We start from the raw sequence: 25,904 nt of genomic DNA, 5'->3' as shown, positions 1-25,904 counted from the left end.
TCCCACAGAGCACAGCTCCTCCGCCGTAGACCGCAGTGCCTCGCCATTCCCTCACAGTCACATCCCAATCAGCAAACAGCAGGAGGCTATCAGATCATGCACGTAGCATCGGTACTACTAAGATTCGTATCAGTCTCCGCTTCAGTTCACGTACAGGGCGTAGAAATGGCCTCTCCTTGCTCAGGATCTGTTAAAGGCCATGTCAGTATGTGTAACAGTATGTGTTTAGTATCAGCGAGGTTGTAGTGGTCATACTAAATTAAGGAGAGGATGGATATCCATCCAGGATGAGGTTAGTTGACAGCGAGCAGAGCAGCTGTTCTTCTTGCTGGAGTTATAAATCAGTTTGGCTGCATCCCGCTGAGTTTGTCCCCGTAATGGTGGAGGAGGTTTTGGGCCGCTGGTACGGCTCATGTCCCCTGACGGACACATGTCGCGTCAACACATTGCACATGCAAACACGTGCGACCCACTACACAGACCATAACCAGCTTATGGTTCACGGGGTTAGCTTTTATTTATGTACATGTTTCCTGATAAAACATGATTGTACCACTTCTTCCAAAGTAAGTATAGTGTAAACGTGCAGCTGTAACTGACGGTGCAGCCGATGGGACTGATATGCCAGCTGTAATCTGAGTTTAGCTCTGGCTCTAAAAACACAAGTAGTGTATATAAAGGATCGTATGTTTGGATACATAAACCTTTAGGAGAGCCACATGTCTCACACATTTATACGAGCAGCACAACTATGTCACTATCTGGTTACTTCTACTAAGTTTGTCTTGACTACAATGAGTTAGTCTTATAAGTGTTTTTGATCAGTTACAACATCGTTTTTAACTTTGTTCTTTTAGCCATTGTTGTCCGCCTCTTGGTCGTCATGCCGAAAGCATATATCTTCATTTTATATTCTACAATGACAATTGGCGTCATATTTTTTGAAACATAACTATACATTACATACATATCATGACTTATTGGGTTAAGTTGGTGGAACTATTTTGTTTAAGGTTAGGAATAGCATAGGGCTTTGGTCCTGGTTTGAGCAGTTTTTAAAGTTATTTGAGTTAGAAAAATAAACAGCCTTGCTAAGTCCATAAAGTGAGTAATTGTTTGTTAAATATCATGCATATAAAAACAATTTTCCCATGACATCAGGTCACTTGCCCTAATATTGATAATAACTTATAACTTAACCTTTGGGTGGCCCTTGCTTCCTCCAGTTACTCTCATAAACCAATTGTACTTGTTAAAGAGTCACAATGTTCTGCAGAGCATCAAATTCGATTAAAGCCCAGCAAAGGCACAAGTCATCTAAAATGTGTAGCCTCCTTATCTCAGTCCAGACTTGTGGATCCTGTTAGAATAAACAGCAGAAGCAGCACAAACTCTGAAGGGCTGATATTTTTACATCGGGCCTCGGCCGCAGGATGCATCACTCTTTCCTTATCTCCTCAATTTAAAATTATGAGGTTGTGCTCTTGATTAGTTATGAGTAATGGCTGTGGTTGAGGGCCTTGTGCTCCTCAGACAGGAGACACTCTTTAGTGCGAGCGGGATTCCCCTTGTGCCTGCCTGCCCCAGCTGATCAGCATGATTGGGTTTCTCTGTTCTGAGAAGTGATCAGTTGATTGACCCAGGTGCGTCTTTTGGTTCCTCTCTCTCTCTCTCTCTCTTTGAGAGATGTGTATTAGCGTGAGGTGAATCTTGTGGCAGATGATAACGATGGATGGAGCGCGACTGGATGGCAGCTCCACGCCTCCGCTGACATAATCCCTCATCCATTTACATGGCTAGATACCAAATCCCTACAAATGTGACTGACTTATTTGCTTCAAATTTAGAGTAGCTACATTAGAAAAAAAGATCTAATCAGCCCTATATGACATGGAGTAGGCCAAGGAGCCCTTTTGTTTGAATTGTACATGGGTTGGAGGGGCTGGCTATTGGAAATCCCTGAAGCAGGCTTTAGGGGCAGGTCTGATTCTCGTGTGAAATGGGAAGGCTCTATAGCTCTCGGCTGACTTGACTGGGGCTGTATGGGTGTGTTGGCAGGGGGAGCGCCGGTCATGAATAGGGTCTTTGACTACCTCAGACTTGCCCTGAAAGGCAGGACAAAGACCCTAGGGCAACGGCTTAGAGCCTCACAGCTGAGCTACAGAATGCTTGGCCCAGTCTTCCTCCCTCCTTGCCTGATTTAAATACTACACTGGCTTTCAGCATTCTGGCGACGGAGGCTCGCATTCACCGCAGCACATTTACCATCAACTTTCCTCTCTGTTTTTGTTTACAGTATACTAATGCTGGAGCTGTTTACGTAATCCATTGTACAGAATCCATCAGTGGCGCTGGTGAATATGCATCAGTGACTCTCTTAAACCCGCCTGAAGATTAGCTTCATGCTGCTCGTATTAAGCAGAAGTTATTTTGCTACACACTTAACTGCTGGCATATGTGTGTCTCTCTGCTAATCACAACTCTACTCCCAGTCGTTAATTATGGAACATTTTTGCTTATCTTCGTGCAAGATGGAGATATTGGCGAGTAAACAAGATGCAACTTGGTGCGCACCTCTAATTGCTTGATTATTTTTGACAGTTCTGTTCTGACTCTTCAGCTCGGAGATTTGCAGGGGCAGAATAAAAAAAAAGAAAAAAAAAAGCCATAAATCTTTTCTGCAGAGTTAATGGGGTTATTTGAGTCCTGTCCAGACACTCTCTCCCCACAGAGTGTCTAGTTTCAGATGTCACTCAGAGCTTTGTTTGCCCCCCAGGGTGAAGGGTTAGAGGTCAAGGTTCAGGGCCAGTTGGCTGAGTGGCCACAAAAGCCCAGGCTTCCCCTCAGCACATCCGATCTCTTCTTCCACACCAGCCCGCAGCCACAATGAGGGGATCAGTTTGCAACATTTGTCTTCTCTTATTATAACCTAAAATTAATTTTCACTTATGTCAAGGGTGTAATTGTCAGGGTATAGTTCACAGTTTCACAATGAGCTCATACAAGTGGCTTGAAGCTGTAGTTGTTTCTCAGTGGAAACTTGTGTAATTATTCAGTTACACTTCTTGTTTTGGAGGCGTTTCATTGCTTTTTCTGTCCAGCTACTGTGTTGGTCCATTAGCAAACATCCTTTAATTAGTACTATTTGCATAATTGGAGAATTTATAGAGCTAAAATGTGCCCCCCCCCCTCAGGATTACACCCCAGCAAAATCTCACCCAGCAGAAACACAAGAACAGAAACACTTCTCAGTTTCTTTGTTCGAAACACCTCAGAAACTTTTTGAGCCCACAGCCTCACCCTAATCAGCCCCCACCCACAATCTCAACTTTTCTCCTTGCCCCCCACCCCTCCCACCCACCCACCCACCCAAACATGTCCTCCAGCCAGGTTTATTATGCCGTTTCACGCAGACCAAAATTGCAGCTGCATGGAGAACAATCTGGAGCACATTAGCTCAGGCGCTGTGATTTATAAATTGTTTCTCAGGCCATAAATCCCTGCTGTAATTGTGCACAAGCACCCTTCTCTTTCTCCACTCTCTCCCCCTTCGTTCTCTCTCTCTGTCTCTCTCTCTCTCTCCTTCTTTCTCTCAATCTCTCTCTGAGCAACGTACAGTTCTTGGGTTAACACTTAATTGTTTGCAGAAGTGTGCAGCTTGGATTGAGTAAAAGTTTGTTGCGTTGTGGCGCAGATCTGGGGCTGTCAGAATCAGCTCTTCATGAAAGATAAACTTTCCTCCTTTTTCCTCCCTCTCTGTCGCGTGGTGCAAGCTAAACTTCCAAGATGGGATGTGAGCATTTGTCTTCAGCTCCATGTTACTGTGGCTCATGCTCTGCATTCCTGAATACTGTGTAATTGTAAGGGGCCTCTCCTAAACTCTGTCCCTGGGAATCTGATATTTACAGCAGCCCCTGATCGTAATCACCTTGCCGTTCTCATTAGATTGTATTGAAACTGAAAGATAGCAGCAGCTGTATATATTGTTTTAAATAGCGTGTCCAGCCTCGAGCTCTCAGTGGTCTGGTTAATGTTGTGAGGACATTTTTGAAAACTGGAGCAGTCTAAATGAATCAATGTTAGTCCTTCAAAATGAGTAAAACATAATTCATAATATCTACATCAACAGATAAAAAAAAAAGACATTCTCCAGTGACTGACAGTCTCTTGCTCATGTTTCTATTCTACTTGATGAACCTTGAAGAGGTAGGCGACTCCACGACCCAAACTCATACTCCAACCCCCGGAAAACCGATACGTTCTTAGTGGAAAATGTATTCTTCACCAAGTTTCAGACACGTAAGACGAGCCTTCGGATGTGAGCGTGAATTGAATTTATAACCACACCTATCAGCGGATCATGATTTAGCACTCAGTATCAGGACGCGCAGCATGATGAAAAAGAAGCCTGTAGATTGCAGGGGAACGACTTTTACAAATGTTTCAGGTATAAAAATCAACGCTTTGGCCACGTTCCAGACCTCCCTGCAGTCTGCCGACAATACGCATAACTAATCCTGGGGAATGTCATGGTAGTAAGTCGTGCACTGTGTCGCACAGTGTGGAGGTTTGAAACTACTTTTGAAAATATTTTCTTTTTCAATCAAACATGCCAGGCACTATATGCCAGCTGAGATTATTTTCAGTCCCAAAATGATGATGTTTTGGTGTAGTTTGTCTGATGTAGGCTGCTAGAACTGGATAAAAGAGCAGAAAAGAGAATCATTTTTACTTCTAGCTCATTGGATTCAACTGATTTCCTACCAAAATTACAACATTTACTCGTTTTAGTAAGTTATTACGTTTTTTTTTTTCTTTTTTCGGTCATCTCTCCTTAAATGTGTCTAAAAGCGTTCATAAATGATGTGGGTTTCATTTCTAACAGACAGTCTCTGTGTCCCTGTGCGACAGCAGCGAGCATACCTGTGGAGTGTGAATGTGTCTGTGTGTTTGAGCAGGTAAGAGCTGGAGGGGCGCGCAGGCCGGCAGGGGCGAGGTTGTGGAGGGCGGATAGGAGACGGGAGAGTGAAGTGAGTGGGGTTAGCAGTGGGGTGATAGGGATGTCAGGTAGTAAAAACTGAGATGAGGCAGGGCCCAGAAGTCTGCGGGGCCTGGAGATTTGCGCCTGCACTCAGAGAGCAAACACAGGAGGCATCTGCAGGCAGCTGTGTGTATGTGTGTGTGTGTGTGTGTGTGTGTGTGTGTGTGTGTGTGTGTGTGTGTGTGTGAGGGGGGAGGGGCTGCTGCCGCTGCTGCTCAGGACAGGGGGGGTGGGGGTGTGGAGCTGGGTGGTGGTGTTGGGTGGTGGTGAAGAGAGAGAGAGAGAGCGAAGAGGGGAGGGGAAGGGAGGGGTGGGGTGTGGGGGGTGGACTTGCAGAGTGAACACAATCAGCCCTCTGTTTTCATAAGACTTGTGGTATGTGAGAGCAGAAACAAATGTGTTTAATTTAGGCCCTTTTTCTCTCTCTCTTGCCTTCTCCACTACACCCACTTATGCCCACCTCAGTTTCTTAAAACTGACTTTTTCCCTTCAAGATGCTTCGTTGCCTCTCCTGCCTCTGTCAGCTGCTCTTAGGGAGTTTACTTTTTTTTTTGAGAAAAAAAAGAGCCATGAAAAGCTAAAAAAAAAAAAGGGGGAAACAATCACCCACTGTGCCCTGTCAGAAAAAAAAGACACACTTTTAGCAGACGTATTCAAATTTACCCGTGGTGAGTGGGGGTAAATATTTATCTGCACTCTCTGGAAAAAGAAGAAAAAAAGATTATTTTTATGTCTTCACCAAGACTTTGGAGTGATTACTGTGCTGTGGTATTTACCCTGTTCAGTGTGAGGGGTGCATGCTGGACTTATTATTGCCTCCTAAATGCCTTGGCAGGAAACCCTGTATTATATTGGTAACCCATGCTGTCTCCAGTCAATTTGTGTTTGGTCATAAATGAAAAATTCGGGTCTCACTTGTGTGTCATTGGCGTAGACTTGGATGCACACGCACGCACATACATTTACACACACATTTGATTTCTAAGTCGAGCTTTACTGTAAACATCCAGCCAGCCGCCTGTAACCACCTCGTGCTCTGGAGTTAATTATACAGACGTTTACGGCTGTGAATTTCAATGAAACGGGGCTACTCCCCAAACAGTAAAAAGTTGTGTTCCTGTGCGACTGGACAAACAATGCCACAGGACATGGAAAAGGACGACATCTTTGACATTTGAGGTGTAGACTGTCTTGACATCAGATCATATTGACATTAAGCGGAGCGGTCTGTGACCATTGAAAGCAGATCTCCCAGGTACGGGAAACCACATAACTGACTCCACATAATTGACTCGAATAGCATTGCACCCTCCTCTCTGTCTTTATGAGATGGCCCTATTCTTACCAGATGCATAATTATTTTCTTATGTGTCTAATTATACAGTGAGTTTTATATGACCTGCTGTGTAACAAAATTACTCACTTATTCCTAACTTCAACCTCAGTTAAAGAACCTTTCTTTATATCTGATTGAAAAATACAAATATAAGAAAGATGGCGGCTTCATTTAAACACTCGTATGTGCTCGTGGATAACGCTGTAGACGCAGGAAGCAATAACTCAGGATTTTGTCATGCAAAAGAAAGAAAAAAACAACAACCCTGAAACAAATAATTGCTTGAGTTGCAAAAAATGCAAACTCCTGCTGAAGTCGGAGCTCACTCACTGGGCTAGAATGTTAAAGAAGCTTTTTTTGGGGCGGTGGGTGGGTGGGGGGGGGGTGCGTTTATCTTGGCCTTGTTCTCTGTTAATGCTGTTTTATTACTGAAACCGCAGTAAATTCACTCCCAGGACTTTTCAAATAAACCCAGTTTGGCCTTGTATTGAACATGCATGAGGCAGTCATATGACACTCAATCGCTCATTGAATATTTCAGAGTTGAATCTTGGAAATCTTTTGTTGAAAATGAGGATTTCTACAATTTATGTGAAGCACATACTGTTACAACACAAATAGTTTTTTACTGACTTTGGAATGATGAATTATCAGATATGCTGTACAATAAATTCTACTGCGTATCCTCTACTCCCCCTGAAGGGACTACTGAAATTCTGTGTGAGCTGCACACAGACGTAGATGGAGCTGTAGGCCGAGTGTGGAACCATCTCGGAAATCTTGGAAAAACCTTGACGCTGTGTTGTTAGGACCTCCCTCGCGCTGCCTCCCCTCTTCACTCTTCCCTCTCCCTCTTTGCACTAATAGTTCTTTTGTGCACAAGAGCATGTTAAGAGGCCAATGAGCCTGGCCTTAATAGGCCATGTTACCATAGAAACCACAGCACTCTGGATGTCTGACCTTTGACCCAGTTTTTTTTTACTGGCTGTGAATGAGAGTGCAGGACGACCGACCAGGTCACAATAGAGGCCCGGCAAACTGAGGGAGTACCCCTGTCATAGTCACTTAACTTCATTCCTCTATGGGCTAATGGACACTTCAAATGTGGCAGCCATTAGCAGTGTGCTATCTCCACCGCAGCACCACGGGCTTGTCAGGGTTAATATAATGTAAACCAGGAGGCTGGGTGATGAGCTGAAAAAAGAGACAACAATAGTTCTTATAGTTTTTATGGGTCTCTGGTCATTTGTATTCAGCAGGTAGGTGTAACACATCTCCACTAATAAGCACAGAAAGATGAAATGATCCGGGGTTAGAAGTCCATGCCGTCAGTTTGGATAAAAAAAAGACTAATTCTTTTCTTTCAACAGTTACACTGTCACTAAAATGTTTTGTTGTTTCTTTCTCTTCGGACTGATAGCTTTAATTAATAACTTCCTCCCTGATTAATCTGCTTACTTCATAGTGGACTGGATAATAGGACACGGTCCCCATTCAGAAAAAATTTGCAGTGGCCTAGTAGTGCATTACTGGTCTGACCGGCTGAGCTGCTCGTCGTTTCCCCATCAATTACACACTAATTAGCACAATGACTGCCGAGGTTTGCTTAAGAATTGTCAATGTAATTGCCTCTAATGTTGGCAAACAATGAGCCTTAATGCAAACTGTGAGTCAAGGCGGGGGCTACTTATCACATTGTCTTTGTCGGCAAAAGCTTTTAATTGTGTTTCATGCATAGATCAGGTTGAGGTGTCAATGGCCCCGCGTGAGCAGGAGATATCAGCAGAGAGAACCACGGAGGGACCGTTGTGTCGGGGGCCTGACAGGGCTATTGTATGGAGCTGTTGTTCATATGGGCAGGGGACGGTAATTAACACCTCAGCCAAACAGCAAGCTGTGTGGCCCATTTGTTTTCTGTTGGGGGGTAAAAGAAAACAATGGGGAGGGGTTCACCACACAGTAGGTGATTGACATTATCTGCTGGAGCGATCCATGGAGGCATTCCTGTTGCTCCTGCTATTCACCACAAGTCGGGTGAAGCCATTTCACAAGCGTCAGGCCTCGTCTCAGCTGCCACTTTATACATATTCACTCTTTTATTCGTGGTTTGTCTGATTGTTTGCTCTTGATTGATTGAATTAATCCAATTCAGCTCAAATTTCCAGACATTTAATCTGTTTCAGGCACATTTGCTTTTTCCCTAGAGTCAAGCTATGTTTTGTGCATGATTTTTGTATGTATGAATGTAGACGTATTATGGCACATTTTACTGAATTTGAAATATAATTCTATATTTGTATTATTTTTGACAGCCATTATGACTTCTCAGTGCAGCTCAGAAGTCGGCAGATAGTTGCTAGCAAAGTTTGGGATATATTCTGTCCTTTTGGCAGAGTGTCTGACTTAGTTTGACAGCAAATGTCCAGACATCTGTCTCTTCTCCATGCTCTGATGTTGGCCTGCAGTATGGCACCACACACTTCAGAGATGACAAAGACTCTTGGCTGTGTTTTCCTCCGCTCCGTGAGAGCAATGTAACAATTAGAACCCAGCTCTGGCAGGCCACATGCCCCAGAGCATATGCTGTATTCTCTGTGTTCAAAAAACCAAAGGGCTCCAGTGCAGCTTTTTGGAAAATTTCAGTGGCATCACTGCCACCTTTGTCGCATCTGGGTCCTGTAAAAGTAGCACATTCTACTGATGTCTATTCTGAGTGTTGGAGTCAACAGGGAAGGCTGGAAGACAATTAGAGAGCTACAAAAATGGATCAGCTAAGCTTCACTTTAGTTACACACTTCTTTCAGTACTCTGTCCGAGTCTATTTACCAGAGCTTCCAGCTCCCATGCTGAAACAGGCATTGCTATGGGCCCCGACCATATGTCTCTATTTGTTTCTAATATAATAAGGGCATGCGTATAGCATTATTAAATATCTTGAAGTTAATCTTCTGTTTCAATCTTATATAAACATTTAACATCATGTAACCCATGTCTTAACTGTTTGAATCACGAATTTGAAATGCTGGCTCTGTCCTAACTTTTTCTCTTACACTTCCCTTGTGCGTTTTTTTTTTTTTTTTTTACTGTAACACTGAGAAAGTTTTTGCTGAGCTGCATGACCCGCAATTCCTCGCCTTTTGTTTCCTGAAACAACTCATAGACCCAAACACCCTCCCTCTCTCCCTCTCTCATGTGTTAGTGAGTGGTGTGCTGCTCTGGTCTGGACTGGAGCTAATGTGACAGTGTGCAGCTGGCATTACCTGGCTGGATGTTTCGGGGAGTGTGTGAACAGTTGCTCCATAGGGCACACTGGCAATTAAAAGAAAAGTAGGCGCTCAGAAAAAAGTGCCTGGGGGCATGTTCCTCAGTCCTGGCAGAAGCTGTCAAATAAGGGATGGATTGGGTGGGAGAGCCGGGGTGGGCACGGCCGGGCTACACCAAACGCTCACAATAGGGCTTGTTTCATTTGTGGAAGGACTCATGATTGACATAGATTAGACAGAGAAAACTGCATTGTTTTGGATTTTCTCTCTGGAGAGTAGCATTCATTAGGCACCATGCACACAGCAGAGTAAAGTTTCAATAGGGAGCTAGCAGCCTCTAAAAGCAACTGCCTCCTGACAGTTGTATGGACTCGGGCCCATTAGTTGGAACCTACGATTCAGCCTTGAGCAGTATAGTGAAAATGAAGAGGGCTGATGTCAACTCTAAGAATTTCCCCCCTTTTCGAAGGGAAAAAGGGTCCCCTTCCCCCTGCCTCGGTGCTCTGTTGGACCCCAGCTGTCAGGAAACAATACTCTCTGCCTGCTCCGACAAACTCATTCCTGAAAATGTTTTTTTTTTCCCTCCTCTCCCTTTTCCCCCTCCTGCTATAATGTCTTTTCCATTTTTAACCCACAGCCATCCAAGCTTCCTTCCTCCTTACAAACCCCCGAGTGATGAATGAAGTTTTAAAAATCCAAACCTGAATGCATGACTCCTCCAGTTTACTTGTTCAGCATCATTTATCCTGCACCAACTTTTGAAAAGTAGACAAAGCTTTGCATATATTTATTAACAGGTTTTGTTGGTCTTTTTTTTTTTTTAAAGTGTCAGATACTATTTCTTGTCTTTTCCATTCATCAGATGTTTGCTTTGGGTGGACGTCAAGCTGTTTGTGCATAGGAATTCATAAGCCTAATACTATGTAAATGACAATGACAGTACTCAATGCAGAATGAAAACAATGGATGCATGGTGAGATTGTGTAACCACCTTTTACAGACAGAATTTACAACCCGTGATGCACTTCTTTACCCAAAAGGCAACTTAAATAATGAACTGCATGTCTTTATGTGTCTGGACTACATGGGCCTGGATGAGCAAAGCAAAACATATAACATAAAACCCTTTTAATTAATTTGAAATTGTACCAGGGAGAAAATCCACATGCATGACAAGCTGCTGTATCCGGTATTTAAACTGATTCATAAACCAGATGGTTGAGCCGTGCTTTTGGAGCTCTGGCTTCATGCTATCTTCATTGCTAGAGGACAAAAAAAAAAAAAGCCCAGCATGTTGTATCAAGCAGTAAATCACAAAAACCTCTCCTCGAGTACATAGCTCTTACGCCATGGCACATGGCGCATAGGGACTGGCAGCCGTAATAATAAGACAAAGTGTGGTGGAAATCTTTGGGACAAGTGAGAAAAAAGCAAAAGGAAAAGCAAACACTTACACAATCCTTTATGATAACTCTGATACATGTGTAATATTAAAAGGAGGAGGGGCTGTGTTCGGGGTCAAAAGTCCAAACCAATTGAGACGGACAGACAGGAGTTACCTTTGAGTCCGCCTTTCGCTGCTGTGTAGATTGGGGCTTCCTTCCAGCTGTCTCTTCCCACCCGCTCAGCGATGGGCGCCCACAGCTGGCCTCTTGTTTTTCCTTGACAAACGGCAATTTCACAGTCCTCCACCAGTCCGTTGTGTTCACATCGCTCTCCCTGCTCTCCCCCGTGCCAGAAATCACTGTCTGACTCCAGCAGCAATGTGGCTCTCGTACAGGTGTCTGCTGGAGATCTCTGCGGGTTTGACACCATTCATACCACTTTTGCACGCTCTAGGAAAAGATGTACTCCCTGTGGTGGAGTAATTGTAAATATTAAGGAGGAGCCTTTTTTTTTTTTTTTTTTTTTTTTTTTTTTGCACATTTGGTCTCGATATCCTGCCTATTTTTGAGTGCATGTTTTTTTGCCAAGTTTTTATTACTGTGCATGTTTTTCCCTGCAGTGTTTCTAGGTTTATTGTTAAATTCTGCTCCTTTTTCTCTCACCCACAGTACCTGCAGATGAAATGGCCTCTTTTGGATGTTCCTGGATCTGCCGCGCTAAAAGACTCCCGCTCTCCAACACCAGGGCATTTAGTAAGTACACACTGACACTCACATTTAATTATGACAAGATCAAGCCAAAAAAAAAAAATAATAAAAACTCAAATTTGGAGTCAGGATTATCAGTATTATTGATAATTCATCAATATTTCTTATTACTGTTTCCCACTTATGATTAAGTTCATGTGTCAGTAAACTAGAGAACATGTGACAAAAGAGCAATGTGGTTGGTTTGGGGGGGGGGGTAAAATCAAATCATTGCCACCATAAAATTTCAGTCACAGAACTGCAGGACGGCGGTCATCAGATTTATGAATCAGAACACCATTTCGTCTCCCTTATTTTGTGGCACTAACAAGATGTTTCCTCCAGGATATATCCTACGGCACATTAACTCAATTATCAAACAAATCGTGTAAACTTATTGGGGGAATCCGTTTACTGCAAACTATATAAATGCTTTAATCAAACTATCACCATAATGTGGTTATTCACAATAATGAAGTTATAGTGAGCATTTTCCCATCCATACACAGATACCCCCCCCCCCCACACACACACACACACACACACACACCCCCATGCACCCGCAGACCAACTGCTGAACAGTCTTGTCTGTCTTTGCCACAATAACTCAATCTCCACTATAAATCTCTCAGGTTTGAACCTCCCTGCCATTCCTGAACTTTCCCACACAGGTGTGAACTAGTCATCGTGGTGTGTGTCAGTCTGATCAGACAATGCTGGGGCCTCAGCAGACCTGTTTGGTTAGTGGCTTCGCTGAGGGATGTGTGTTTGGGATTGAAAACATTAGATAACGTGAAGCCTTGAGCATCTGTATCTAACATCTCACTTGCTTGATTGTATCAGGGCACTGCCTGGTTCGGGAAGCCGTGTTAAGCAGTGCACGGAGCAGAAAGCCACAATCACTACACTTTAGTAATAAGAAACGTTGTGGCTCAGCCCCTTGACCTTACATACCCTGGCTAGACGTGCTTGCTGAGTTTGTGGTTGATTCTCTGGATCTCCAGTGATGCACATGACAAAGTCCTCATTGAGCACAGTCAATGGGAAATTGTTGTGAAGGGGATGGAGTTTGCTCATGGGAATAGGACTGACTTAAGTCTCAATGGAAACCAATTAAAGACATTTCATTGGAATAAATACTGACCTCTCAGTGACCCTGTTGATTTTTCGCCGAGACACAGCAGCTGCTGTCAAGTTTTGTTGCAGCGAACGATATTTGAATTTATTTTGCAAATTTCTAACATTATAGAAATATATGAATCGACACTGTAGGGAGGTAGAATGAAGAGAAAAAAGTCAAAACAATAAGTATGGTAATAGCAACTGTATTTAAAGGAAATGAAAGCATGCAGACTTGAGGCTGGATTGTTTCTGTTCTGTCCTTCAGTGGTTGCTGCTACTTTTCATGTGGCTCAGTGTTGGTGCTTTTCTTTTTTTCTTTTTTTTTTTGTTCGGCCTTCATCTCTTTGAACGTCATTAAACCAGAAAAGTCAATAGAGACGGAAACATTGTAGAGGACTGAGAATGTGAGAGATCAAACTGTTTTCTGGCAGCAATGTTACTCACATCTGAAAAATAAGTAGCCTTCACTTTTGTGTACGAAAACATAGGCATTTTTCGGAAGTCTGGCACATTTATTCTTTAGCGTCACGCATGTAAATATTATTGAAATGCTTTTTTCTATTTGTACATGGGAACTTATAGATTCCTATACAGGGTCTACATTGTTGTTAGCAGGCTTCTTGTATTTTGATTTTAAATTTGATACTTTTAAAGACTATTTAAGGGAGATGACATTGGGGGATGATATTTAGGATGATCATTTTACTATTTTTATTGCAACTGAATGACACAGCTTTAATGAATGGGCAGGCCGAGGCTGAAGAATGTGAGATATCATTAATGTCTTAAAACCCATGTAACATTTCAGTCTAAAAGGTGGGGAAGTTCACTGAGAGTATAACAGCTTCCATTTTTTAACTAAAAGAGGAAGTCGCCATGCTTGATCTGGTGACCTGTTACCAGAGGGTCATTTGATGTGCGGTGGGAAACTGGGTACGGTGCACCCTGGGCACCGAGGATAGAAAGTGAAACACCCTACTCTTCTGCTCTTACCCCCCACTCTGGGCCAGGAGCCCACATGCCCCTCTGGTGTGCTGCTGCTGACAGGGAGCCAGGCTGATTATGTGCTCATTACTCCAGCCGAGGAGAGAGAGAGAGAGAGAGGGAGAGAGGGAGAGTGGGAGGGGAGCAGCAGGCTGGCTCCCCAGGCCTGCAGGCTCCCCAGGCCCCAACACTGCACTAATGAGAGCAGGGGGAGCGGATGGGCACACACGGGGGGCCAGGGATTACTGCCCAGGGCCAAGAGGAGCCAGAGAGAGAGACCTGAGGAGAGGCGGTGAGGAGACACCAGCAGGGACTCCTGAAGCAGACCTGTGATGCTGCAGTCGTTCTGCAAGCATGTGTTAAACCTGACGTTTAGGTCTACTGATGCACACGTATATCTCATATTCTATTAGTTTACTGATAAGGTTTATGCAGTCTATTTTTTTTTTGTGAATGATATCATCTCACATTCCTGCGAGTGCCGGCAGAGATCAATGCATTTATTGCTCCTGAGCGGAAATCTCTTTGACATTTCTGCTAATTCCGCCAATATGCAACAAGACGACGAGGTAAAATAGAAATCAGACGATTCAGTGGGCACAAAAAGTCCAGGGAAAGACCATCCTGTCATTGTGCAGATTGGGTCCATAAGGCCTGTATGCTAATCGGAGCCTGCTCTGGCCTGAGATCCTCAATTATTCAACAGACAGGTTTGTTTAGCATTCACTTGGTATTGCTTTTGGTAGTGATGGTGGTGGTGGGTGGACTGGGAAGAGGGGAACAAGCTTTTCTATGAACATACCACACCCCACCATGCACACACACACACACGCACATGCACACACGCACACGCACACACATACATGCATTCGTGCATCACCCCAAAACCCCCATATCAGCTCCTGTGTTCAGAGGGATGCCTTCTTATGAATAATACATCAAAGGTGCTGCAGGGCTTGGTGATGCAGTGTGAGGAACTTGTCAGCCCATCAGTAGTGGCCGAGCTGGACCAGGGAGCAGAGGGGAGGAGAGGAGAGGGGAGGAGAGGAGAGAAGGAAAGAAGCAGAGGTGGCGTCGCTGTCTGAATCATCTGCATCTCGCACCCATCTCTCACAACGTACCGATTCACAGTCATTAACAGTCTGCTGATAATGATGTCAAGGCTGCGTACTTCCCTCACTGAGGTCATTCAGTCGTTTGCAGTAATTTGTCCATAAGGCCTATTCTCTGTGTCATTACTGACTACACTGACTAGTACTGTTACGCTGGATTAGAAGGAGCTGTGACTTTTTAATGAAGCAGAACTGACCGGAGTGTCTGTCCCTCCGTTAGTTATCAGATCACCGTGCATTCAGTGCTCAAATATGGGCTTCACTTGACAGGGACACAAGAATCCCCCTCTTTGTTTCAATATTGTATTAGTGTGCAGGGTAATAAAGGCAACAAGGGACCTGGTCCTGTCAGCGTGTCATAAGTCACTTAGTCACCGAATTGTTTAAGTGAATTGAAGTGGCAAGGTCTAGAGCAGCATTCCAGAGATGACTTTTGTCTCCCCGCATGTGTCTGGTGCACTCGTCAACTCTCAGGGCTGCGCGACAGTTTAAGTAGAGATATTAACCGAAGAAGATGCAGCTTTTTTTTTTTTTTCTCCTCTCAAAGCAATACATATACTTGCTTTTGGCCCATATTCGTTCAACAGACCTTTGACTGGGAGTCCGGTGAGATTTTCTCGTTTTGCATTAGGCAGTGAACAACCGGGATCCATCATGAAATCAAAGGCTTTGGGAGGACTGAACTGAATACTGATCTGAGGTCTGCAGCCCTGCTGGGCCACTGCAGAGACAAGATCCTCTTCAGAAATGGAATAAGGAACCAGTGCTTTGATTCCAATCTGGGATCGCAGAATGAGTGAAATTGCTCAAGACACTGTTTATTAGCGGCAGATTTACCAGAAAATACAGTTTCAAAATATTTAGAACCACAGTGGAGCCCCATGAGATCTGTTCATGTTTGTGTCTCTATATGCTGTGCTGATTTTGCTAGCCCTCTCAATTTATTTATTGACCACTGGGGATATTCACTCCAGTAATATGACGCCGCTCGGCGCTGTATTATTCTAACCTAGAATATTACTGCCATTGACCTTTTCAGAGGCGATGACCAGACGTAAAGCACACGTTGCCTGTGATGAATGGCATAGTTTCGGAATGGTTGATTTTAAGGACATACGACACGGTCAGTCCCCTCTCACGTCCGCTTCCTGTTGGCGTTGACAAACAAGGCTTGGATTTCTCAGCATGCCAGGCATTCTTTTCACCCTGTCTTTCCTGGAGTTTTGAAAGGCCTCTGAGCCTCCCACCCAGAATCGCCGAGCATAAAGACACACAAAGCTGCGGGGTTATTCAGTTTGTTCTAAGCTCTCTTCCCCATCGGCTGTTTGCCTAGTAATTCAATTCAGATGTGCAGGATCCAAAAACATGTTTGCTTGAATGAAATCCACCCCTCCACCCACATTGACCAAGGACTGTGCTTTTCTTAGCGCCGTTCCAAGTTGGACAGCCAAGCGAGGTACTGCCACCTCGGCCTTTTTAAGCTTCAAACCCTCTTAAGAGACAGACATCTTTTCTCTGCATCAGCTCAGCAACTTTTTGCTGTGTTTTTTTTTTTTTTTTTTCCTTTAAACCTTCCTGTTACTACGTCCAGTCGCTCTAAAGACCCGTTCTGGGTGTTTTTACTTGCTAGCTGAGAGGTACACACCGCTGCAGACCTGTTTGCAACAAGCAGGTCTATGTAAAGAGCATGAATTCTGTCTGTCGATGTAGATACCATCTGGTTCCAGGTTGCTCTTTATCCGTCCTATCACGTAGGTGTTGTTTATATTTAAAACACGGCTCATGTTCCTTGTGGTTTCCTTATTACGCTTTGCTAGTGGATCATGAAACCAGGCGTATGAAGCTGTCATGGGCTGGAGGAATATTACCTCTACACAGAAAGCAAGTGAAAGAGGGCATTGATACATTAGTGTTTAGTTTTAAGTCATGATTGAGCCATTAGTCCAGTTTTTCAATTTCACAAAACCACATTTTATGCTTTCGGAGCTTTACTCATCAGAAAATTATTTTGATTTTGACTGATTTAATTCAAAAATGTTGTGAGTTAAAGACGAGACTTTGCCTGATGAAGTAGCAGTCTTTATTCCTAACGGAGAAGCTCTGGCAGGTAGGATACAGGTCAGAGTAGATTTGCATATGTGCAACCTGCATACTCCATTTTTTTCCCCACATTTTGTCGGGCTGCGGAACTGAAAGGCAGCCTGGAGTTGAAACTAGTGCCTTCAAACTTGGAAACATGTTTAGAGCACACGATATGAATAATTAATGGGCATCATTTCAAATTCTCACTGAACTGCTTCCCAAAATGTGTTGGCACCCAGGTCTAGAGGTCTCAAACAGCCCTCACAATATAGGGAAAATGCAGGCATATTGTACACGAAGTAGAACAACAAAGCACAACTCAAATATACATGACATGTGGGACCTGGGATTTCAACTCAGCGAGTCAACACTATTTCCACCGTGAAGCTTTATCAAAGCCTCTCCTGTGTTGTGTGAAATCGTGTTCTCTGCGCATCATCATACGTACTGACCTTATATGCTCTAAGTCTGGAGAAACCAAAAAAAAAAAAAAGTCCTGAGCAAAGTGATCTTAATATAGCCATGTTTAACACCAGTAAATATTTTCCTCTCTCCATCTGGCATTACCTGAATCAAAGCGTGCTTTAGACATGGGAGAAACCAATTTGCTAAAGATTTAAAAGGAGGAAAAGGTTGGACCTTCCTTTAAAAAAAAAAAAAAAAAAGTGGCAAAAGAGAAAAAAAAAAGAAAAAAGCTACGATTTGGAACAATTCGTGGCAGCGTGAGGCAGGAGAGTGTACAGAAGTCTCAATGCAAACCTTGTTCCCGAGCAGACCACGTTGGAGAGAGACGAGAGGTTGAGAAGGGGGGTGGGGAGGGATATTGAAGAAAGGTTAGCCTGGAGGAACAAGACTCCTTTCTCCCCCCCCTCCCCCCTACCCCACCTCCCTCCACTACCGCCCAACCCACCCACCCCTTGACCCTCCCATGTGACAAGTTGAGCCAACAAGTGCTCTATTCAGCCAGGCAGCCAGAGGAAATGACTGCGAGGCTGAGCGCTGCCTAATGAAAGTAGAGACGCTGGTTATTATTATTGTCTTCATCATCTTCGTCGTAGTCGTAGTGGAGGGAAGGAAAAAATCCACACTTTGTGTAAAAGTTAGATTCATCTCTGAACTCTCTGCTCTTCACCACTTGTCTTCAGTTATACAGAATCTTAAGTCTTTTCCTAACGTTTGGGGCATCTGTAGTGTAACGTGGCAGTGTAATTCCCCCATGTGTGCCTGCTTACTCCCATCAAGTGGCTGCTGTCAGACAGAGTGGGAGATGATGTCTCCACTTGTTTATGGGTATTCAGTTTACCTTAGCCTGATTGTGTTTGTTTGTGGCTTGCTGGTGTGACTTTTGGACTCTGTGGCACCGTTGTTTTTCTTGTTGGACTGAACAAACAGTTCTCTCCTTAGCTAAATGACCGTAATGGTCTTGGCATGTGTCTGCGAGGCTTTTTAGTGTTCCTTGGTGCTGGTCCAGATTGCATCACAGGGCTGGTCACACGCACAGACTGTGATGTTTACCATGGAGGGCACTCACACGTGATGGCCTATTTACTCCATGCATTTGTTTTGAACAATGGCCCACACAAATCATGTGCAGTGTACAGTATGGGAAAGTAATACGCCTGTTTCATAGTGACTTTGATTGATGACTTTGTATTCACTGTGTTTTGAATGTTGTGTCAGACACTTGCTGCTGAACTGGTCACGTCCTGCTCATAAATTCTTGTTCCTGTTCTCCTCTTCATCAACAGTCCAACAAAGTCCCAGTGGTGCAGCATGCCCACCACGTCCACCCGCTGACGCCCCTCATCACCTACAGCAACGAACACTTCTCCCCCGGCACGCCGCCGTCACACCTCTCCCCAGAGATCCTCGACCCAAAGACAGGTGAAGTCACATTAACCTTCGGCTGCAGATCCACATAAAGCGTGGCGATGGTCGGCTTGAATTCACATCACTCACTGTAAATCGAGGTGGACAAACGTATTGAAACATCCACAGAAACCAGGAGGCCGGCGCTCTAATGAGCACAAACAAACATATGCTAATGAGCTTGACGGGGTCATGATGTATGAAAAGGAAACAGTGTGTTTAGACACATTTTGACAAAGCTGTTTCTGTTTGGAGCATACTGAGCAAGTTTCTATGGACATTTTGTTACTTATTTTCCACCTTGAAGACCTTGAAGTTATTGTTGGAATCAAGCTTCTGTCCTCAGCTACCTTTCAAGCCTAACGGTTAGAGTAAAAGATAAGAGTAGATAGAGTTTTGTTTTATTTTCAGAGATTAAAAAAATGTTTTTAATTGCGCCTCAGCGAGTGTGTACAGCATTTTAAAAGCTGCCTTCTGTCACCTGCAGGTATTCCTCGAACACCTCACCCATCAGAGCTCTCTCCATACTACCCCCTGTCTCCTGGTGCTGTCGGCTCGATCGCACACCCTCTGGGCTGGCTCATGCCACAGTAAGTTCATTTTCCTGCCACCTGTCCACACAGCCACATGAGTTTTGTTCTGAAAAGTGTGTAAATGAAATATTTTGAATGTCATGTCTTTTCTTCAGAAGCTCAGAAAAATATTTATAGCGAATATGTTGGCCAGACATTTTCAATCACTTTTTTAAAAAATCAGTTTGTATGTTCACTTGCTTTGAAGTCGCATGTCATCACGCCACAGTTAAAGCACGGATGTTAGCGAACTAATTTTTAATAAAGCTCACGTCAAGTGAAGCATGAAGAAAAGCATAAAAAGGACATTTTTTTTGTAACGTTTGTTAAGAGCAATGTCTCAGTTTTATGCTCCATAGTCTGAGTGCAGGTGCACCATATCAGAACAATGAGAAATTAAAACATTTGAGTTCACCAGGAGGAATTCCTGAACATTTATGGGTTTTGCCACGGGTCTCATAATCAATTGCAACGGTGCTGTTCCACAAGCAGGGGATTTGAGTTGATGAGTAGAGGATTAGTGCTGGTGGGTTAGCTGTCAGCTGTGTTTGATCCACCTCACTCTGATGCTTTCGCTCGCTCTGTCTCTCTCTGTCTCCCTCTGTCTCCCTCTGTCTCTCAGGCAGGGCCAGCCCATGTACTCCATCCCTCCGGGGGGATTCCGTCACCCCTATCCAGCGCTAGCAATGAATGCATCCATGTCCAGGTGAGCAGATCATGTTCAGCAACACCCCCAGTTTCCCAATGGGAGACATTTAATATCTGCTGCTTCTATGACGTGCTGTAATCACATTTCTCTAGCTTTCTTTGCCAGCCTTTTCAGACTGTGAGTAAAATAAATGGCTGATGTGCAGTTTCATTGTTGAGCTGTTACAGCAACATTTTAAGGAAACACCATAGATCTTGTTTTGAATGGTTGCTTAATATCTCTCAACCACATACATTTGGGATATAAAGCAGAATTTAAAAAAAAAAAAAAAAAGTTAGTTCCACTTTTGAGAGAACATTGTCAGATCACGGACAGCCAGCAGTGTCAAGACTACAAAGGGATGTGAGGTCTGAGTCTATCACAGACAAGTTCAGCTTCTTAAATAGAGTGAACACATTATTGGCATTCAGCGCTCCTCTCCTGTCTTTTCTCTCTGAGCTAAACTTCTGTGGTCAGGCCAGTGTTCTGAGCCACTCCACAACACACACACGCGCACGCACACACACACACGTATAGTGCCGAGATGAAAGGGCTGAGAATCGATTAGGACAAATCAAAGCTCATCTGAACCTACACGTCCCATCAGACTAAACTCTCTGACCCTCTGTCAAAATTGGAAAGATTTGTAGCAGGCCTTCCGGTGTTAGTATGAGATGAAATATTCAGAAGGGCCTCTGTGATCAATAGCATGTGCAGCACCATCCTGAGGTGAACTCAGATCATCAGAACATACCTCACACTCATTTTTATTACTATGTAATGCATCAGATTTAGTGCATTCCCCACTACTGCACCAATCCTGCACTGCATGAATCTTAATGGGAGCATTGTTTAAAGAATGTGTAGCTTGACTGCATGCCATCACTTAAAGCAGGAGCAGAGTTGTTCACTTGGGACTAAGCAGGATGTTTACAGATATAGTCATAGATATATGTTTATTATCAAGGGGATGATATGGCACCTCCTTGTTTATATAGTGTAAATTATTAAATAGATCACAGGAAAAAAAAAAAAGCTTCAAAACATCAGCTTTTAATTACATCTGCTTTGTAAGACTTTATTTTAACTTAATTTTTTTTAACTTTATAGAGATAGTGATGGTAAACAAGCTTTCTGTGTGAACATTTTTAACCTTGAATCCAATGCTGTTGTTTTCGATGGCAGCTCCAAACAGTTAGAAATGTTTCGGTTCAAGTTACCACTGGCTCGGTCCATACTGGGTGTATCATAAGGTAAAGCTAATAACTCTGGACTCACCTCATTTAAGTAAGTACAAGGATATATTGTGCATAGTCTCCATTACAGTCATATTAACAAGCTTTAAATAGATTTAGCATTCATTTTCCTCTGTAACACTAACTGCAAAGTGTGTGGTAGAGGGTTAATTTTCCCCTTTGTCCTTTACAATGCTCCTTTGTATTAACAATTGGAAATTGAGAGAGCCACTTTGTAAAAGGTGTTCTGTGTGTACGGCTGTCAGAACGCTCTCCATGGTCTGGAACGTGGTAAGGAAAGTGGTTTCAGGTGTCACGGCCATGCTGTCGCCATGGTAACAACACACTCCACTTTTCTCCAGCCATCGCCGAAGAAAGGGGCTTTTGAAAAAGTCTTTATTTGAACAAAAAGCAAGCATGTAAGTCATTGTGTGTATGAATTTAGTCTAGACAGGCGCAGTAGGCACGGTGAGTTTCACCCTGAGGGTAAAGCAGGGCAGTAATGTGCCAAGTTAGCGGAACCTTTTCTCAACAGATGAACAGAAACTTGCTGTTAAACGCGACTGTTAAAATGTTGCCTCCTTTCGCCTCCTCAGCTTGGTGTCCAGCCGTTTCTCCCCCCACATGGTGACTCCACCTCCGCACAGCCTCCACCAGACCGGCATTCCCCATCCCGCCATCGTCTCCCCGGCCATCAAGCAGGAGCCCAGCGGTGACAACATCAGCCCCTCGATGCATGCGTAAGGACAATTCAAATAGTCATTAAAACCAGCTTTTGTGGCCGAACAGTGTTTGCTATCTTTTACCAGCTCCTCTCCGCCATTCACGCTTCATTAACAGCATCTTTTTAATGTTTTGGATTAGCAGGAAATCCCCTGTTCCTCCCAAGAAAGAGGAGGACAAGAAGCCTCATATCAAGAAGCCCCTGAATGCTTTCATGCTGTATATGAAGGAGATGAGAGCCAAAGTAGTGGCAGAGTGCACTCTGAAAGAGAGCGCTGCCATCAACCAGATCCTTGGAAGGCGGGTAAGTGGCACTGACAGAGATGTGCATCTGAGTTTATAACTATGCATGTGTGTGTGTGTTTAGCAGTCCTTTGATATACTCTGTCTATGTCCACAGTGGCATTCCCTGTCAAGAGAGGAGCAAGCCAAATACTATGAGCTGGCCAGAAAAGAGAGGCAACTACACTCCCAGCTCTATCCAGGATGGTCAGCACGAGATAACTATGTGAGTAGGACGTTTCCACCATCGGCTCTCATGTCAGTGGGTAGAGGAAGTTAGAAAAAAAAGTTCTCACTGGGTTCGGTTAACTGTGTAATTATAGTAACCACACTTTTGTTCTCATAAGCTGAAGTTGCTGAGGTGGTTTACTTCCACAGTGAAAAACAACATTGTTTTATCTGTTGCAGGGAAAGAGAAAAAAGAGGAAGAGAGAGAACAAACCAGACTCAAAACCAGAAGGTAAGGGGCCTTTTCTTCCTGACAGCTTTTATTTGTTTTTAGAAAACTGTAAAAAAAAAGTTGTTTTGAAGAAAATTGTAGAAACTAACAGCAAGCTTTATTTTTCCTACAAAGCTCAAGTTCAACCTGGGACACTGCGCCTTTATTCTGTTATTTTTATCTACCTTTTTTTGCATGGATTCTTTTCTTAACTAACACATACTAACTTCTTTCCCTGCTTCTGTACTTTAACAAGCAGCTTATGAGGTTCAGTGCTAATAGTGGCAGGTATGTCTGCTGTTGTGCAACCAAATGACCACAAAATAAAAAGAACTTTCCACACTTCAGTGCACGTTTTATTGTAGTGTCATTTTTTTTTGCATCATAAATGCCTCCCATCAGAATGTGTTTAGCATCCTGTTTCACTGTCCGTGCTGTAACGTGTTTTCAAGTTGATTCGAACAAGTCACGTCTCAGAACTTTCACCGCCATCGTCTTCACTGTTGTAATTATCGCTCCTTCACTTCTGTCACCGGCAGCATTGAGGGACTTGAACCAGATTTGAAGCCAGCAGGAGATCCATAATTCAGCCTCTTCACTTCTCCTTTCTTTTCCCCAGACTTCTCAATAAGAAGCAAGAAGCAGTGTGTGCAGTACCTGCCCTCTGAGAAGATGTGTGACAGCCCTGCGTCGTCACACGGCAGCATGTTGGACTCGCCAGCCACTCCCTCTGCAGCCTTGGCCTCCCCGGCTGCTCCTGCCGCCACTCACTCCGAGCAGGCCCAGCCGCTATCGCTCACCACCAAACCGGAAGGACGCATGCACCATCACTTCTCCCTACCCGGAAAAGCTCCTGGATCCACCTCCTCTTCTTCCTCTTCCTCCTCCTCCTCCTCTTCTTCCTCCTCATCCCAACCCGCCATCTCCATCCCACTTGGTACTTCAGGTAGCCAGTCGACCACACCCATTCTCACCCGGCCAATCCCCTTCACCTCTCTGCACCACTCCATGCTCTCCCCGCCTTCCCCCTTCCATCAGGCAGCCCTTCACTCCCATCATGCCCTGTTCCAGTCGCAGCCCCTGTCCTTGGTAACCAAACCAACTGAATGAATCCGCAAAGGCAAATTTTCTCCCATTTATTGTGCTGTATATTGCTTTTCTTTAAAATAGATATTAGAACAACTTTTTTTCTAAATGATGAAAAGGAAGAAATATTATTGGTCAATATTTGACTGTCTCCTTTTCTACATCTCTCAATGAAACAAAATGTATTTTTTGTAAAGTTTACTGCAGAACTGGTTTCTTTTTGATGCATTTATCCAATGAACCTCTTGTATAAAAGAACCAATGTACATAAAGTTTCTTTATAAAAACAAAAAGGAACAAAAACATGTTTTCTTTTTAGCCAAAACCTGATTAATGTTAGTATTAAGTTTAAGTCATAGTACTGGCCAATAATTGCAGCCCCCCCTTTTCAATTCACGAGTGTGTGCCCCTTCTTTGACATGTTAAATAAACATTTGAAATTGTTTCTTAAAAGAAATGCCTCCATCTGTCTTTTCACATGCATTTTTTTTGTCATTTAATAAGGAGAGGTTTCTTTAACAAGGTAATGTGGTTTGGATTCATATTCCCATAATAGTGACCGCGGTGCATAACATGTTGATAACTGCCTTTTGTAGGTGTTGAATGTAGATTTAATAAGCAGTATAATGTTATTACAGCCACAATAGAATTGAATAAAAGTCCATAACACACCTGTCATTTTTTTAGGCTCATGTTATGCTTCAGTTGTAAACAGGGAACATCTTCATAAAATCCTTGATGATGGTGGCATGGAGTTGAATGTTTAATAAAGCAGAATTAGGCTAACCACACTGGAAAATGAGTGCCTGAAGCAGGGTAACAAAAAAAAATTTAAGCCTAAAATAAATACAAATAAAAAAATAATAGACATCTGCTCCTTCTTGGAATATAGCGTCCCTCAACAATGACAAAAAAGCAGGTCAGCCCCATCCAAGCACGCCGAACCCTTCTCGGGTTCCCTGTTCCTTTTGCACTTTTACTGCATCTTTATTCACCGTTTGGCACACTGCTTAGGCTTTAATTAACTCAGAGGTAATGGGATGGAGCCCCTGGGACCTCATTAGGCATTTCAATTAGTGAAAAATACACAAGGTAGGTTACAGTTTTTGGTGGCTTTGGAGATGAGGAGTAGTGCCAGGGATGGACCAATTTTGTCAGAGCAGGGGGGGGAGTGGGGGTGCGGGGGGACTGACCTAGGCGAGCCCACTGCTGCATATATATATACATTTTGCCATTAAAGATGACTTTCCAGATAGTAGACAGCACCACCAGACACACTGCACCAATGGAGCATTCTGTGTTAATTGATTTTAAGCTTACACATGCTACATAAATGATCTTGACATTGTCAGAGATCTATAGGAGTCAGCTACTGAGCCACTATTTATCATCCGTTTACTGTTAATTGTCTGTGACAGCATCAAATGTCAGTATCATAAAACAAAATTACCTCTGGTTCAGACAGTCTCCTAAAACTGCAGGTGGACTGAGGATGTCTTCCCATTGTGCGCCCCCCGCCACCCCACACACCCCCAACCCCCACCCCATGATAGATGCACCAAACTGTCAAGTCTCCACAGCTCTGTTTTAAGCAATCATTAGCCATAATAAGTCTTTGCTTGTTTGCCGTTCTATCTTACATCATTCCAAGCAAAACCACACAGTCTCTGGTGCCACGGCTGCCTACTCTGAGCCACTTCACCGATCCGTCAGTGAAATTACAGGTAATGAGTTGTCAAAACAGCCAGCAAATCTGTCTTCTCAAGGCCATACATCGATGTTCATTTCTGCTAAGACAGACCCTTATTATGAAACTCAGTCCCCAAGTGAATGACATCAAATGTGCTGGTTATTGCAGGTATTCTTCTGGTAAATATATCTCCATACCTGTGCATGCTTATTTTTTTTTCACAGTTTTCACTTGTTTCTTTACTGAAG

General features: G+C 43.6%; 1 protein-coding gene across 2 annotated transcripts in view; it reads left to right on the top strand.

The window, feature by feature from the left end:
* The window catches only part of tcf7l1b (transcription factor 7 like 1b), a 32,287-nt gene extending 7,864 nt beyond the window's left edge, over positions 1–24,423 (top strand). Inside the window, exons 4-12 of one of the 2 annotated variants that reach the window (XM_056376972.1) lie at positions 11,695–11,778; positions 18,821–18,956; positions 19,429–19,531; positions 20,136–20,219; positions 22,033–22,176; positions 22,301–22,463; positions 22,560–22,667; positions 22,850–22,901; positions 23,500–24,423. In XM_056376972.1, the coding sequence (XP_056232947.1) occupies positions 11,695–11,778; positions 18,821–18,956; positions 19,429–19,531; positions 20,136–20,219; positions 22,033–22,176; positions 22,301–22,463; positions 22,560–22,667; positions 22,850–22,901; positions 23,500–23,990 (1,365 nt within the window). In that variant the 3' untranslated portion in view covers positions 23,991–24,423. The remainder of the gene's footprint in view (positions 1–11,694; positions 11,779–18,820; positions 18,957–19,428; positions 19,532–20,135; positions 20,220–22,032; positions 22,177–22,300; positions 22,464–22,559; positions 22,668–22,849; positions 22,902–23,499) is intronic. The other variant, XM_056376973.1, reaches the window with a different exon arrangement.
* The last annotated feature ends 1,481 nt before the right edge of the window (positions 24,424–25,904 follow it).

Source organism: Seriola aureovittata, chromosome 5 (genome assembly GCF_021018895.1).
Source record: "Seriola aureovittata isolate HTS-2021-v1 ecotype China chromosome 5, ASM2101889v1, whole genome shotgun sequence".
In the NCBI taxonomy this organism is placed as follows: domain Eukaryota; kingdom Metazoa; phylum Chordata; class Actinopteri; order Carangiformes; family Carangidae; genus Seriola; species Seriola aureovittata.
This window is presented reverse-complemented; position numbering and strand designations above follow the sequence as displayed.